At 36.4% G+C, this 15,657-nt stretch overlaps 1 protein-coding gene across 1 annotated transcript in view; it reads left to right on the top strand.

Annotated features, from left to right (window-relative positions):
- EYA4 (EYA transcriptional coactivator and phosphatase 4) overlaps window positions 1-15,657 on the top strand; it is a 260,960-nt gene that overhangs the window by 16,969 nt on the left and 228,334 nt on the right. The window contains 1 exon segment of the mRNA XM_079147113.1: window positions 14,023-14,121. Within this exon segment, the coding sequence (XP_079003239.1) occupies window positions 14,089-14,121 (33 nt within the window). The 5' untranslated portion in view covers window positions 14,023-14,088.

The following is a 15,657-nucleotide window of genomic DNA, read 5'->3' as shown; positions in this document are numbered from 1 at the left end:
TAGAGTGGTGACCCGCGAAACCCACAGCTCTCACCTGGAACACCTGAAGGACTGGCATCCCCATCTCCTGCTGCTGGGTGTCTTTATGTGTGACTGAATCAAGACGGAGTGAATTATTCTATTTCTTAGCCCATCTTCTTGAGTTTTGGTTCTCACAGTTAAAACTCTTATTTAATGTATCTTTTTCTTACAGGTTTAACCAGTATTTTCCCTACCTTTCTTCACCCTCTTCATTCCTTTCCCCACGTTTGAAGGGTCATATTTAAAGCAAATAGTACTTCTCAGGATCAGGCCTCACCTCTCCTCACCTCTCACTGCTTCCTTGTAGCAACGAGTAGCAGGGCCTATCAGTAACTTTAAGTGAGGTGACTCTGGCACCTGACCAGGCATGGTACCCTACAACCGAGATGCCAGAGAACATGGCCATCCCCTCTCCACCACCGACCGCCACTGAGGGCTTAGCGAACTACTACTTCTGTTTATTTTCTTGTTCTTCTCTTTCAGACTTGGCTTCTGCTCATGCAGCTCCCCTGCTCTTCCCTTGGAAAGTTTCTTTCCCAGGAGACTTTGTAGGCCCAAGAGCAGATTTGCACCCCCTGGAGCCCAAGGCACAGCCCAGGCACATCCAAGTACTAGACAAACCAAACCTTCTTGTTGCTTAAATATGGTTTTTTTTTTTTTCTTTACTCTTCCTGAGGAATAATTCAACTTTAAACAAAGAAGCAAACAAACAAAACCCTACAGTCTTTCTCACAGGAGAATTCTTACTACTTTGAAAATTTATTGTCATTGATTTTCATTTCAACCAATTGGTTTTCCTTTATATTTCTTTCAGGGTATAAATGTGATACCTTAACAGTAAATTAATGCTGACCTATATTAATATAATGTCAATGTATAACTGACTGACTTAAAAATAATGATGCATTATGACCTCATTCATATCTACCCTCCATTTAATGCATTTCCTAGGAAATTATGCTTTTGTGGCTGACTGGAGTCTCTCATAATCCCTGTTGGGAAACAAAGATTTTTTTTTTTTTTTTTTTTTCATTAAAGATGTGGTCTGATTAACCAGGGGTACTTATGGAAGGAAAACATGATTTAGGGGGTGACGTGAGTGACAGCTATTTGTAATATCTGCCATACCTATGAAAGCAGGATTCAGTTTTTGCTTTATGACTCCAGCAGGCAGACCAGAGAGTGGAACTTTCAAAATATAAGTTTTTAAAGTAATATATAAGGGAGAATTAAAAAAAAAAAAAAAAGAAAAGAAAGAGAAGGAGGTAGTTCTGTTTACAGAGGCCAAGGAGGTCCAAGTACTATGCCTACGGAATCACGAGATCAGCCTGTAAATGACCCCACCTATTTGTGGGTTCCTTTTGATTCCAAGACAAAGAAATAGAACTGTAGGGATTCCACTTGTACCTGTATTCATTCATTCTCTCTCCCACTTTACACTCTCTGTCCCTCCCCCTTTCTATCTTTCTTTTACTCCTACTTGTTCAAGTTTGCCCTTAAAATTAAGAGTCAGCAGGGGAACAAATGGCAAATGGAGTTCAAACACAGCACCGCATTTATCTGAGACATTGCTTTCTGAATCTTACTGCGACCCTTAGAAAAGCCTTTGGATTTTACATGCTATAACGTAAAAATTTTTTTTTTTCTTCTCTATTTTGAATGACATTTAAAGTCAGGGATGATAGATGATTTTCAGACTCTATCTGAAAACAGACATTTTTCTGAGAGGAAAGAACAAGGGAATGATTTTTATACTCTAGTGCTACCTGGGAATTTATTTATTTATTTAGTCACTACATATCTATTTATTTTTACTTTTTTACTTCCAGTGTTTTTCAGTTCATATTCAATGTTTAAGAATGCCCATTGGTTTCACTTTGTATAGTGTTAGACTTAAGTTTTACAATTTACTAAGCAAATTAATAGTGCATAACTATTTTAATTCATAATTTTAAAATTACATTTCTCATACAATTTTGCTTTTTTTATATTACTCTCTATTCATTGTTCCAAATATTCTTTTAAAAAATTTTTAAAATTATTTATTGAGAGGAAAGAACATATTCAAATATTGCAGGTGCCTCAATTAAAAATTTGAACTAAGAAAATCCTCAAGAGGCTAAAATTTTAGAAAGATCAAGTGCATCATATTTAATTAAATCGTTAATTTATATTCACTATAAACCCAGTTAAAATCATTAACTTGATTCCAGGTACTCAATTACTGCAATATTATACATTTCGTGTTTACTTTGCTATATATTGGAGCTCTCTCCTGCTATAATCGAAAATATGACTTCTAACACGTGACACCTGAATTCCTGAGCAGCTGATGTTATGGAAAATACGGAGAGGGAAAGATATACTTGTGTTTTACTGTTGTTTTTGTTGTCATTGTCCTTATTTATGGGGAAGAACATTTAAAACGTTTATCCTTGAGTTCAAAAATTGTTTCTTTAGCTGTATCTAATTTATTGTTTAAATAATTCATTCATTTATTTTTAAAAATTTCAGTTAATATTAAAAAAACAACACTTCTGTAGTTCTTTTCCACATTTGTGCCCTCATGTGTGGTTCCTTCAATTTTGTTTCTATTTCTTCTGACTCTTAATTGTCTGAAGTATCTTTGGAATATGGTTCTTTTTGATTATTCTATCATCTGAATTCTTACTTGCGTAGTTCTCCTCTTGTTGCCTTTGCTGTACCCACAGTGCTTTTTGATCGATTTTTCTCAGAATTCTTGGTGTGCTCTGCAATTTTGCATTTGCTTCCCTTGGAGCCTGTAGGTCAGTCTTGATTTTATTTTATTTTTGTGTTTGAGGTTTCCATACCGCGCAGTGAAATTTAGAATTTACATTTGTGTAGGGTTGAGGTTTTGCTTTATCTCAAATTCTTATTTTCTTATATTCCCTTTCCAAATGCTTCTTCTTACAACCAGCATTCTGGCTGAGGCTGAGGGCAGGCTGAGTTTTCTAACAAGCTTTTAAAAACAAGTTTTTCAGACTCCTTCTTGTGTGAATTGACTCTTGCTTTCACATCCTACCCATCTCCAGAAATGAAGATAATGGCAACAAAAATGCATACGTAAACACAGATTTTCCTCTCAATGTTTCCACATGACCGATTTCTCGGGGGAATCACACTGCATTCCTGAGAAATTGACCATATGCAAAATGAATCATACTTGTCTTATCAACGAAGCCATTTATTTTCTATGTCCTACGGACTGATTTCTCATATCGTCTCTTACATACTCCTCTTCTCCAGGCTTTGAGCCACCACGTCAGTCCAACTCCTTGTAGCTTCTCACTTGGAACATGGCTGCAGCCTTCAGGTTGCTCCCAACTCTAAGTACGATTGATCATCTTATTTTTCAGAAAGCTAAAGTTGATGTGTTGCTTTATTTGGGGTTTAGAGCTATACAAATGTAGTGATAACCAGTTGTCTTTATTCCTTCACATTTTGTCCTTTACTTCTGATTTTATCAATTTAAAACTTGCTAGCATCTCATTAATACTGATGATTCATCTATCTCTCTTTTGTTTTCCCTTCTTCCACACATACCCGACTATAATCCTGTTATGGACCATTTTGATATCTCAATATTAAAGAAACCAGTCACAACTTGGCTGTCATGTAGAATGACAAACTGAAAAGTGGGAATGCTAAAGATTTAGGCTGTTATTCATTTTGCAAGCTTCATCTGAGTTCAGAGAATTGGTAAGACTGGTAAATTGGACTACTAATGAAATATAAATGGTTGATTCAGCTTCTGGAAATCGCTACTTGTTTAAAATTTTTAAGTGAGCAGTGTTAAATTCATTATATTTGTGCAAGAAATTGCATAGATTTTAATCTATTGGACAGTAAAGAATATTAAAATTTTTCATTTAATATATGAAGAACAAAATGTTAAGTGCAGAGTTTTTTTTTCCATGCTCACTGGTAATCAAATGTTTTTGTTTTTTTTTTATAAATTATTTCTCTTAGTTCTAATGAAATATGAAGCAAGTGTTGGTATTATCTCTTTCTTGTGGATGAAGAGATGATATTTAGAGATACCAATAAATTTTTCCCAGGTCCTATAGTTACTCAGTGTTAAAACAGGGATTCACATGCAGATCTGCTATGTGGAGTCTCTAAATTTATGTTCCTTCTGGCAAAACTCTTATATTGCTAGGGTTTCAGGAGTTAAATACTAAACTTGGGAGATCTATTCTTAAATTGTTTCAGAGTGTAACACATTTTCCTCAGGAGGGGCATAAAGTCATCAGATGTGTGTTAAACAATATATACAGTTACTTAGTCTTCATCAAAAAAGGCTCTTGGTTACATGGAAGATTTACGGCTGAGAGAAAAAGCAAACTGCTTCTGAGAAAGGGCTGGAATATTTTCTCTTCTGTCAGGCTACAAGACAATCAGCAGTGCTATTGTAATATATGCAAAATACCCAGCAGTATAGTTTCAAAGCACTGGTGGAAAAGGAGCAATGTGAGAGAAGGGCAGTGGGTCTTCAGAATGTGGCTGAGTATTCATGAAGTCAACAAAAATTGCTCAGGCTCTGCATTCTTTTAGATATCTCTCTGGGACAATCCAGTTATAACTACTTCTGTGTTTTCTAGTCTAAATAGCCAACCATCAGCAATTAGCAAGCACAAACAAAACAGAAAACCTTGGCTAGACCTGCCTGTCAAAAGTTCAAGCGATCATAATTTATAAATTCAGGAAGATTTTTTTACCACCAAGTGAACTTATCACAGATGACCTACACAATTAGCATGAAGCTGAGCTCGTTGAAAATTTTTTTTAGCATGAGAAATATTAACCTGTGAATTATTATTACTGTTACTTATTATTATTTTGTGATGCTGGGGATCAAACCCAGGATCTTCCAACATGCAAGGCAAGTACTTTACCATTGATTTACACTCCAGCCCTAATCCCATTAGAATTACTATTTAAATATTTTGTGTGAAATGGACCATTCTGCCAAATCCATGTTCTACCTTTATAAATAGTTCAAAAATAGCTTGGCCTCTAGTTTGTAGCTTGGCTCCATTTAAGGAACTTGAAGTCAGGTAAGGTGCTCATTACTATTCATCCAGATCTGTTTCTTGGACACCACTGCTGTTTTTCCTTTTCTATGGGCAGGGAAGAGAGTCACGTGCATGGTCAAAGAATGCTCATCTCCACCTCTCCTAACAGTCAGCCATAGAATTGGAGCTAGGTGTTTGTGCCTTTGGCTTCCCTCTCTGGCATGCTGCCTGAGCAGTTGGGGCCAGCTAGTGGCTGACCCAGCTTCACAGTCCCATTAATGAAACGAGGAGGGCACTGTAGGTAACTAGGTGCAGAGAAGCTATAAAAACAGTGCCCTTTTGGACAGCTACTCCCTGCCATAATCTCTCCATAATGAGAATGTAAATCGATAGACTTCCTATACAGTTGCTGTTTTATGATAGGCAACATGCTTAATAAAGAAGAAAATTTAATTGAACACTTGGTGATAACCATGTAATCCAAGGAAGAATTGGGCAACCAGGCATGAGGAAGAGCAGAGAAACAGTGAGACTTCAGGGCTGACAGGATCCAAGTGCTTAGATTCTCCAGGGCTTTCTTGCCATTCTCATTTTTGCTCCTCTTTTTGAGTGAGCTCCCTTCTGTCTCTCCCTACTGACCAACTTTTTCCACTTGACTGAAAAGGGCTCCCAAGTTTTACAGTCTAGAGGTTTTGCCATTGAAGTACTAACTTGACATTTTCCCAGGCCCACTCCTAAACAAGATGAATCATCAGATACAAGTAATTTGGTGTAACTGGAGAAACCCGGAGGAACCTACCTAATGGGTTAAACTGAATGTAGATCCACATAGTATACCCTATATGAGCCAATCTCAAGTTTTGATTTTACAAAATATCCTTCTGAAAATTGACTTGCAGTTTCAAAATCTAAATGCCAGACCACAAACGAACTGTTCTGAGTGTTTGAATGTAACGTTAGGGGTACCTTACCATAACCCAGACAACTGCATAGGTGCAAAGATTATTCAAAGTCCCATCTAGCTTAAAGGGGCTGAGTCGGAGGTCATGAATAGGACTAACCAAGTACATACTTCCCCATCCCAGTATCTGAACATGGGCTGCAACAAAAATATTGGGTGGCCGTGGTCTTTAAATCTTTTCCTAAGGATATACTAGGTGATGGGAGCTAGGGGTTGCGGGTTGGGTATAGTCTCTCTGTCTCTGTCTCTGTCTCTGTCTCTCTCTCTCTCTCTCTCTCTCTGTCTCTTTCCTGCAAAAAGAGGCAAGGATAGCCTCAACTGTGCTTGCATCCTCCCAGATACTCCTGGTGTAGGTCCAGTCTTTGACTGTAGGACAGTGTGATGATGAGACAGGGAGAAAATGGCAAGAAATGTGGAACAGGGACTGTGGTGGAAAGAAGAGAGAGGTCTTGCTCAGAACTTCCACTTGTGACAGTGGCCCAGGGAACAAATGCACCAGACCCCTAGTAACCCTTCAAAGGACCTTTTGACAGAAGTGGACTTCTGCTAGATACTACGACAGCTGCAAGTAGGACCCATTAAAGATTTCTGGCTTATCCTGAGGATGGAGTAACTGAGTTTAAGAAAGTGTAGTCAGATCTACCCTTCAAGTGATTGCCAAGGAGCAGGCTTGGAGGGAAAGAAACTGTTAAAAACTGCTGCTCCTCCTGACCAGGCAAGGGCGCATGATTGTCTGGACTCCTGTAGTGACAGGGAGGAGAGGGAAGCATGGAGGGATTCAAGTGAACTCTGGGTCATGTGGAGAAGACTTGATGATTCCCTGGATGTGAAGAGCAAGTGTGCAAGGAGTCAATGGCAAAGCCCAGGTGTCTGGCTTTAATGGCTGGGAGAAGGCAGCACCATTCGTGTGCATGATCCAGAGGTGCCAGTGTTCCCAGGTGCAGCTTCTGTCCTCTTCTCGGGCCAGCTTGGGCACAGCAGCGAGATCCATCCTCTTCACATCCATGCTTCTTTAGCCAGAGCAAAGATGATCTAGTTTTTATTACAAAGATAGGATAGCTTCACATTACAGAATCTCCTCCAACCTCTTCTCATTTCCTAAGGCTGCATGTCTCTTGCTGTTTCTACCACCTGGACCAGCCTGCTGTGTCCCATTCAATTTCTAAGTATTGTCTTAAAATTCTATAAATTTGTATATGTGTAGTGTATTATATATCTGAATTAGAAGAATTATTGATTTTTTTTATTCCAATTTTCCAAATGTTTATATCTCGCTTCTGCAAGAGTTAAAAAAAAGGATATGATGCAAGGTCGATGTGTTGAAAACCTAACTGCAGGAGTGAATGAGGTTGTTCTTACTCCCCTTTAAAATTCACCTTTTCTGGGAGAACAGCCTTGAGATAGAACTGGGAACTAGATTATTGCCTCATAAAACAGCATGAGGTTACTGTTATTCCTTAATTTTATACCTTTATTATAAGGTAATACTTTTCTTACTTGATTTGAAGAATGTTCTCATCCTCTTCTCATATATTTGTGAAAACTAAATGTTAAAGGATTTAGCCTAACAACCACTGCTAAATTATGATGTAAAATAACACCATGCCTGCAATTAGCCTAGGTAGTTTTACTTGGTTCAATAATATAAAATCACTGGGCTCATAATATTTTAGTACCTTAGCCAGTTTGGCAAAGAATAAAATTCATGTTACTGTTGAGAGTGAAGCTAAGTAACAATTAATCTATATTTCAAGGGAATATAAAGTAAAGTATTATGTTGTAACATGGAACATTGATGCAAATAACTCCCCAACTGGAACATTAAATAGATTCTGTGCTGGTGGTTAATATTCAAAAAAAAAAAAAGCTATTTTTTTTTGCTTAATTCTCTTATACTCTAATGTCTTTCTTAAAGTCTTCATTTTAATTTTGCTTGAGTTGGTAACAATGCCAAGAGCGATCCTTCTGGAAAATTATCACTTCTTTCCTGATTATCAATTTCTGTAATTTAATTTTTATATATCCTTTCTGGAAGTACTACATTTAAACCTTGATCACATCTTAAAAGTAATTTCAGCATGATAACTATATGCATGTTGTGGGTGAATTGTGTCCACTAAGAGTTAGGATTTAGTCCTCACCTCCATATTTGTGACCTATAGTCAAATTAAAATGAGATCATAATGGATTAGGATGGGCCCTAATCCAATGACTGATATACTTAAAGAGGAAAGAAATTTGGACACAGACACACATGCACACACAGAGGAAGGCCTTGTGATGATTAGGTAGAGATTGGAGAGATGCATCTATAAGCCAAGGAATGCCAAAGATGGCCAGCAACCCTCAGAAGCCAGAGAAAGGCAAGGAAGGATTCTTTTTCTTTATGGCCTATTGAGGAAGCAGAGATCTGCCAAAACCTTCATTTAGGACTTCTACTTGACAGAACCATGACAGAATAAATTTCAGTTGCTCAAAATCACCCAGTGTGTGTACTTTACTACAACAGTTCTAGGAAGCTAATGCAACATGCTGTTTTAAAATACAATAGGTTTAAAAACTACTATCAATAATGAGTTCATTGAAAGTTTATTGTTAGGTCAGATGAGTAGGAAATTATTTGGCAAGTGATTTTTAATATTGAATTTAGGAAAAATTAAAATACTCCGTTTAGTAAATAGTACTTCTCCAAACATTTCTCCTCTTCAATAAGAATACAGAGTTAAAATACAGTTAAAAGTCAAATGGAGCTAATCATGGACCTGAAATGTGAGAATAAAACAGTTTTTTTCCTATGAGAGCCATTTATTTGGGGCAGAATTTCCAAAACTTAAATTATCTGGCAGTTTATTCCACTTCGTTCATTTTCAGCATCAGATATATTCTGTACAATTCTGTCTGCCGTTCATTGAGTCAATCAATCAATCAGTGTTTATTTTATACCTAAAATTTGCTAGTCATTGAGCTAGAAGTATAAATAACTCTCACAAATAAGACTGACCTTGTCTTCCCTTAATGAGATTATTCTGACTTTGAAAGTTAATCTTAGAAGGAATCACAGAGGCCATTTGCAGAGTATACTTAGAAAATTCATTTTCATTATGTCAAAATTTTAACTGATCCTTTAAGCCATTTAGCATCATTTGATTTTGTTTATTCAGTATCCTTGTATTACAGTGGAAAAATATGATTTTATTTATTGCACAACATAAAACATCCATCTGGGAGGTTGGAGGAAGGTCATGTGAGACAGGCAGCTGTCATCAGGCAGGTCATCCTAGTTGAACTAGTGGCCTGTACTCACTATGGTGTGCGTCATACACAAGGTGACCCTGCATTAGGGTGGTGCTGGTCATTGAGCTTCAGCGTAGTGCATGGGACCAGCAACTGAAAGGTCTGCCAAGAAAGGAAGAGCAAGTAAGGGATGAGCAAGAATCAGGACTAGGTGCGACCCAAATGTGAGGAAGAGTGAGAGGAACAAGATGGAAGCATGAGCTGAGACCCAAAGTTGAGCCTTTTCTGTTAACATTTTTTAGCCTACCCCTCTGCTGCTGCACTTTTCAGTATGCTGAATAATCCACTTTACAACCTCTGTCTCCATTTAGTATTTGCTTTCAAATTGCACTGTTCTTCACATGGTGCTTTTTTAGTTTTGGAATATTTTAAATGGCTATCTTGGTGAGACTATGCACATTACATATGCATACGTTAACCATTTTCTGACTTTTAACTGTAAAGAGTAAAAATACCAAACACACACACATGCGTACACACACACACACACATATACACACACACAAAGACAATGACTTTTGACCGGTGTCACCATGTTTGTGCACATGTATAAAACATGTCAGCATTCACATTTTAAATTTCCCCCATGATTTTTAAAACATCTTATATTCTAATAAGGAAAGTAACAGATTTATTGCAGAAAATACTACAAAGCATTAAAGAGAAAAAATTAAAACCATGTCTACCTGGTGATAGTGAGGGATATGTAAATGGATATACAAAAACTGAGTAAAACTCCTGCTATATTGAACATTTAACACACTGAATTGGTTCCTGGTGTTTTTGCACATTGGAATACCTCTTTTCCACTTAAGTTCTATATTCAGAAAAATTTGATGTCTCTAAATATTTTTAAAAATGTTAATGACTTGTATCTACATGCCTATGATGAATACCTTTTCAACCTGAATCTTTTTTCTTCTCTCATTTTATTTTATTTTTTTTAATTAGAATTTAAAGGGTTCTAAATGTATCATTGCTATTTTAAATTGCATTTTATTTATTTGTGAGTTTGAACATTGTTTCAAATTTGTGATGATTGACAGAATTTTCATAGGGCATGTCCACCTGCCCCTCTATTTGAATTGTAAGAGCTATTTGTATGTTAAGGACATTAGCCCACGTACTTGATTTGGTGCAGATATTTCTTCCAGGATTTTCAATGTACCTTTTAATTTTGTTTGCTTGAAGGTGTATATGTGAGAAAGAAACAGAGACAGGGAGGATGAGGTTATCTTCTGTTGCTACTATTATAAAATCTATCTCTATCTGCAAATTAAGAAATATAAGAGTTTGTTTACAGTCTTTTTTTTTTTTTTTTTTTTGGTACTGGGGATTGAATCCAGGGGCACTTAACCACTGAGCCTTTTTTATATTTTAGTTAGAGGCAGGGTCTCCATAGTGACTTAGAGCCTCATTAAATTGCTGAGGTTGGCTTTGAACTTGTGATCTTCCTGCCTCAGCCACCTGAGCCACTGGGCTTACAGGTGTGTGCCTGAAAAACTCTTAATGTGAGGAATAGAGATTAACATATTTTAAAAATTAATTAACTGTCTCACTATAATTTATTGACTTAATCGCTTTCCCAGTTATTTGTAATTGCTTATTTTTCTTTCTTTTGAACAGTTTTCTTTTTATTCTCTTTTAAATATTGGTTATGTATATTATATTACATTCTTTGTGAGTGGGAAGGTTCATTTGGAAAAGCAGACAAAATGTTCTATTATAAAAGCTGTAACACTAAAATACACACTGAATTTTCTCAATTGACATTATACACTTTCAAAAGTGAGTGATTAATACAAATCCTTATTTATTTTTATTTTTTTTCTTTTATAATCTTGAACCTTTAGTTAGTTATACATTGTATCCCCTGTTTGAGATCACAGTTACCTTTACAACAAATAAGGGTCTTTTGAACACAACTTTAAATGAGCTGAAGTCTAGCCTATTTTGGAGCCATTTTAGTATGGAGTTAGGTGGAAGGCAAAGCCTTATCTCAGGTAAGATTGGGCTCTTCACAGATAACACAACACAACATTACATCTGAAACATGAATCAAAAGAAAGTCTAAGAGAGCTTTTAACTTTTCTTTTTTGTGGAAAAAGTGGCAGAATGTTTCTGTGTATTACAATGTCACCTTTAAACAGATCAGGCTCTCATTATCTCCCAAAAATGCATTTAAATTCCAATTCCAGTGTGAAGAGTAACACAAAATTGTGTATATAATGTATTGGCAATGGGTCATCTTACCCAGCTATAAAACATCAAATGACATGAATAAATACCAACCAAATTTGTTATTTCTATACAAATTCAAGACTTTTGCTACGATAATTTTACTTTGGATAACCAACTTGGCAAAGTGCTCTCCTAAGCTTTACATTTAACTAAGTTTAACTTTTAGAGTACAATTTAAAATCCAAGGGTATGATAACAATAAGAACAGATTTGCCTGGGTTAACAATAATCAAAGGATAGTCTTAAATCTTTTATACATTTAGGAAAATGTTAATGATCAGATATTGACTTAGTTGAAGCAAACAGATATAAGACAGGTCTTCAAATAATAGTGTGGTCCTTCTATGTCAGATACAACGTATAAAAGAGAGCACTGATTGGTTATCTTGCCTGTAATCTTACATGAGCTTTCATTTTATAAACTTTTACATAACACTTAGACAAGACAGATATATTTTTCAGATGCATACATATACCTAGTCACATATATTTAGGATGCCAAGAATACTGTTTTAGTTTAACTAACAATTGTTTGTTTAACCAGTTACAAAGTAATCATTTAAGACTTTAAAAAAGCTATGAACCCTAATGCCTCTAAGCCTTTGTTTCCCCAAGTAGTAAAACTGAACAAACACAAGAAAATTATCAATAGATAAGAGCAGATCAGTGTTTCAGTCTTTGCTTTATATCAGTACTTTGAAGTTCAAATAGTTTTACTGACTGCTAATTACAGCCAATTTAATCGCAAACACAAACTTTTTGAGATTTACCTTCCACAAACCTTCTGTGACTCACTTAGACACTCACAACTTTACATGTAAGTTTTGTCCTCTTTCATCTTGGATGAAAAGAATATTACTTTCCCAGACAAAATACTTTCTCATCCAGAAACATTTCTTTTACCTTCCAATTTCCATACTAAAATATTTCCACACCCATAACTTTTATCTTTTCTAATTTTGGACCCTTTCTTAATTTCATATTCTGAAACAGACCTTATGAATGTTTTATCTGCATTTAATTTACACAACAAATTTCATCCCAGGAGAGGATTGGACAATCTAGCATATACAAAAACAAACAAAACAAACAAACCAAAACTGTGCCTTAATTTTTTTCCTCCCAGGCTGCATTCAAGGGGTTGGAGCACAGGATAATTTTGAACCTGATCAGTCTGTATTATCATTATCACAATGCCATCAACTTTAAGTGAGCTTCCCACTGTCACTTGTACCCAGAGGCTCCTTTTTGGTCTTATACTAAGCATATTGATATACAATGGAAGAAAGCTTTTCCATCCTTTTCTTTTTTTTTTTTTTTTTTGGAGCAGAGGGGCACTATCAGGTATTGAACTCAGTGGCACTTGACCACTGAGCCACATCTCTAGCTCTGTTTTGTATTTTATTTCCTTCATCAGCCTCAGGGATGGCAGTTTCTGCCTGCACTCAAAGACCACCCCACAAGACAGCAGAGTGTGTCTTCTCCAAGGAGGAGGGTGCCACTTCCCCTAGGTGGTACATGGATCCCCAAGTCAGTTGGGCATCAAAATTGTTAGAAAAGCCAAGGTGCTGCAATAAAACAAACATGCTTGAAAGTGAGTGGGCAAGGCAACATTTACTTTGGCAAAAGGACTGCTAAGAAACCTGGCCAGCAAGCACTCGCTGCCAGTCCACTGGTTTCCTTATTGTTTAATCTATCAGTTGCCTAATGACAGACCTTGTTATGGTTGGGATGTGAGGTATCCCCCAAAGACTCAGATGTGAGATAATACAAGAAGGTTTGGAGGAGAAATGATTCGGTTATAGTCTTAACCTAATCAATCAATGAATGAATCCTTGATTGGAATTAATTGAGTGGTAACTGGGGCAGGTGGGGTGTGACTAGAGGAGGTGACTCATTGGGGGCATGGTTATGGGGTATACATTTGTATCTGGAGAGTGAAAACTTCTCTTTCTGCCTTCTGATCATCATCTGAGCTGCTTCCCTCTGCCACACTCTTCCACCATGATGTTCAACCTCACCTCTAACCCCAAGGAATGGAGTCAGCTGTCTATGGATGGAGACCTCTGAAGCCATGAGCCCTTAAATAAACTTTTTCTTCTCTATTGTTTTGCAGGTTGGGTCTTTTAGTCACAGCAGTGAAAAAACTGACTAAGACAGACCTCGCTCATCAATATAGTGTACTAATTACATAGTGTAGACTGTGCCTTCAAAGTTGTCTTCATATACTTTTGTTTATCTACAAGATTACTGAGTAGCTATTCATATACCCCAATTTTACTGTGATATTTTTACAAGGTTTTTATTTATATCAGATATGGAGACAATATGAATGAATTTTGCTTCTTAAAAAATACTTCTGCCAGTTACCAACTATCATGCTAAAGCTCAATATGTTTTGGTAATTTTACAAATGAGAAAAAAGATAACCCTTTCTTTTTTCCCTTTATGTCCATCTTTTTGTTTTAGATAGTCCATTTTTAATTGAAGGAAGCTGCTTCTACTTGGGAGTGGCAGGAGAAGTGAGAAAACCACATGGAAGACTCCCAGGATTTAAATGAACAATCAGTAAGTCTCAATTCCATCTCAATTTTGCTAAAAAATTTTAGAAAGAGGTTGTAAGACTACTTAAAAGGAATATCTTCTAAGCAGTAAGGTTTTTTGGTTGTTGTTTGTTTGTTTGTTGAGACTATTTTTGTTGATTTTTGAATTCACTTTTCTGGCTGTAAAATATGTTTGGAGATGTATGTTGTTTCTGTTTAATTATGCTGTCACATTTTGAGGTCTCCCTTGATTCTTCCCTTGGAAAGCCAGTGCTTGAAAGACTAGAGTTGAAGTCCTGCTGTGTATTTTCAATGGTCTAAATAATGTTGTGCACTTTTTTCTAAGGTTTTATTCCTAATATTCTAAATAGTTTTTATATTGTCGACTACAAGAAGTAGTAGGAGAGGTTATATTAGTAGTTTGCTTGTTGCTCATTTTGTGGATGAAAAATCACAATTCTCAAGGCCCTTCCTTATTTCACTAATGAAAGTTCACAAATGTGCCAGTTTGATGGAGTCTTTTGAGATTATGATTTTCCAAAGGGAAAGACTTTGTATGGCCTTTCCTCCTATCTTATTGGTAGAGTCTCCATGACACTAGTTTTTCAGTGTGTGTAACTAGTGTGTGTGAGAGAGTCAGTATTGGAGACTGTCGTCCAAGCTCTTCTGCATAGGAATGACTAACAGTGTCTCAAGGAAGATGTGTTTTTACCAAAAGTGTGTCCTGTAGACTGGTGATGAGCTCCACTAGGCAAATGAGGATAGTATACTGGGGTATAATAATGTGGTTCTAGAAAAGATGTATATGCTGGATTTAATTTTAAAATAGACAGCAAAGTATGTTTTGGTGCATACCTGCCATTCTGAATGAGTTTAATATGATTTTTAGCAGATGTTTTGTTCAAAAGAAATGATACCCATGTCTTTAGATACAGAGGTAACCATGGTCTAATTTCATTATATATTATATTGTTATTTATTTTATGTAGCATTTTCTAGGAAAAATGTAGCAAGCAATGCTATGGAACTGTTGCTGTTAAATTATGATATCTGTCAAATGGTAGAGATGTTATTCTTGAAAATTTCCTGTTTTAGGGAAGTAGAGAGAAATGATTATTGGGAGGCAAGGGCTTCAAAGCAAGTGTTAAAAAAATGTTGGTTATTTATGAATTTAATATTCATTGCATGGACTGAAATAAACGGATATTGGTCTTCATGATTGTGGTCTGTCTCTCCCAAGCTACTGGATATGGATGAATCTTACTGGAATCAGAGGTCTTCAAGTGTGACCACATACTGAAGGTCGATAGTGAATGATGAAACACCATAGTGATGATGGTTTATACGAGTGGAACTGTCAATGTGTACTTTGCTCTAATACACTGGGGGTCATTTAAGAGCATCTGCACATGAGTGTGTGTGTGTGTGTGTGTGTGTGTGTGTGTGTGTGTGTGTGTGTGTTGGGTGACCATTTGCCCCTGTTTCCCAAAGACCTATAAGTTACAGTACTAAAGCAGGATGGGTGATTCAACTGGTTATTCTAGGCTCTGGGCATACTAAG

This window comes from Sciurus vulgaris, assembly GCF_902686455.1.
Source record: "Sciurus vulgaris genome assembly, chromosome: 7".
NCBI classification, from domain to species: Eukaryota; Metazoa; Chordata; class Mammalia; order Rodentia; family Sciuridae; genus Sciurus; species Sciurus vulgaris.
Note: the sequence above shows the minus strand (reverse complement) of the source record. Positions and strands in the feature narration are given on the sequence as shown.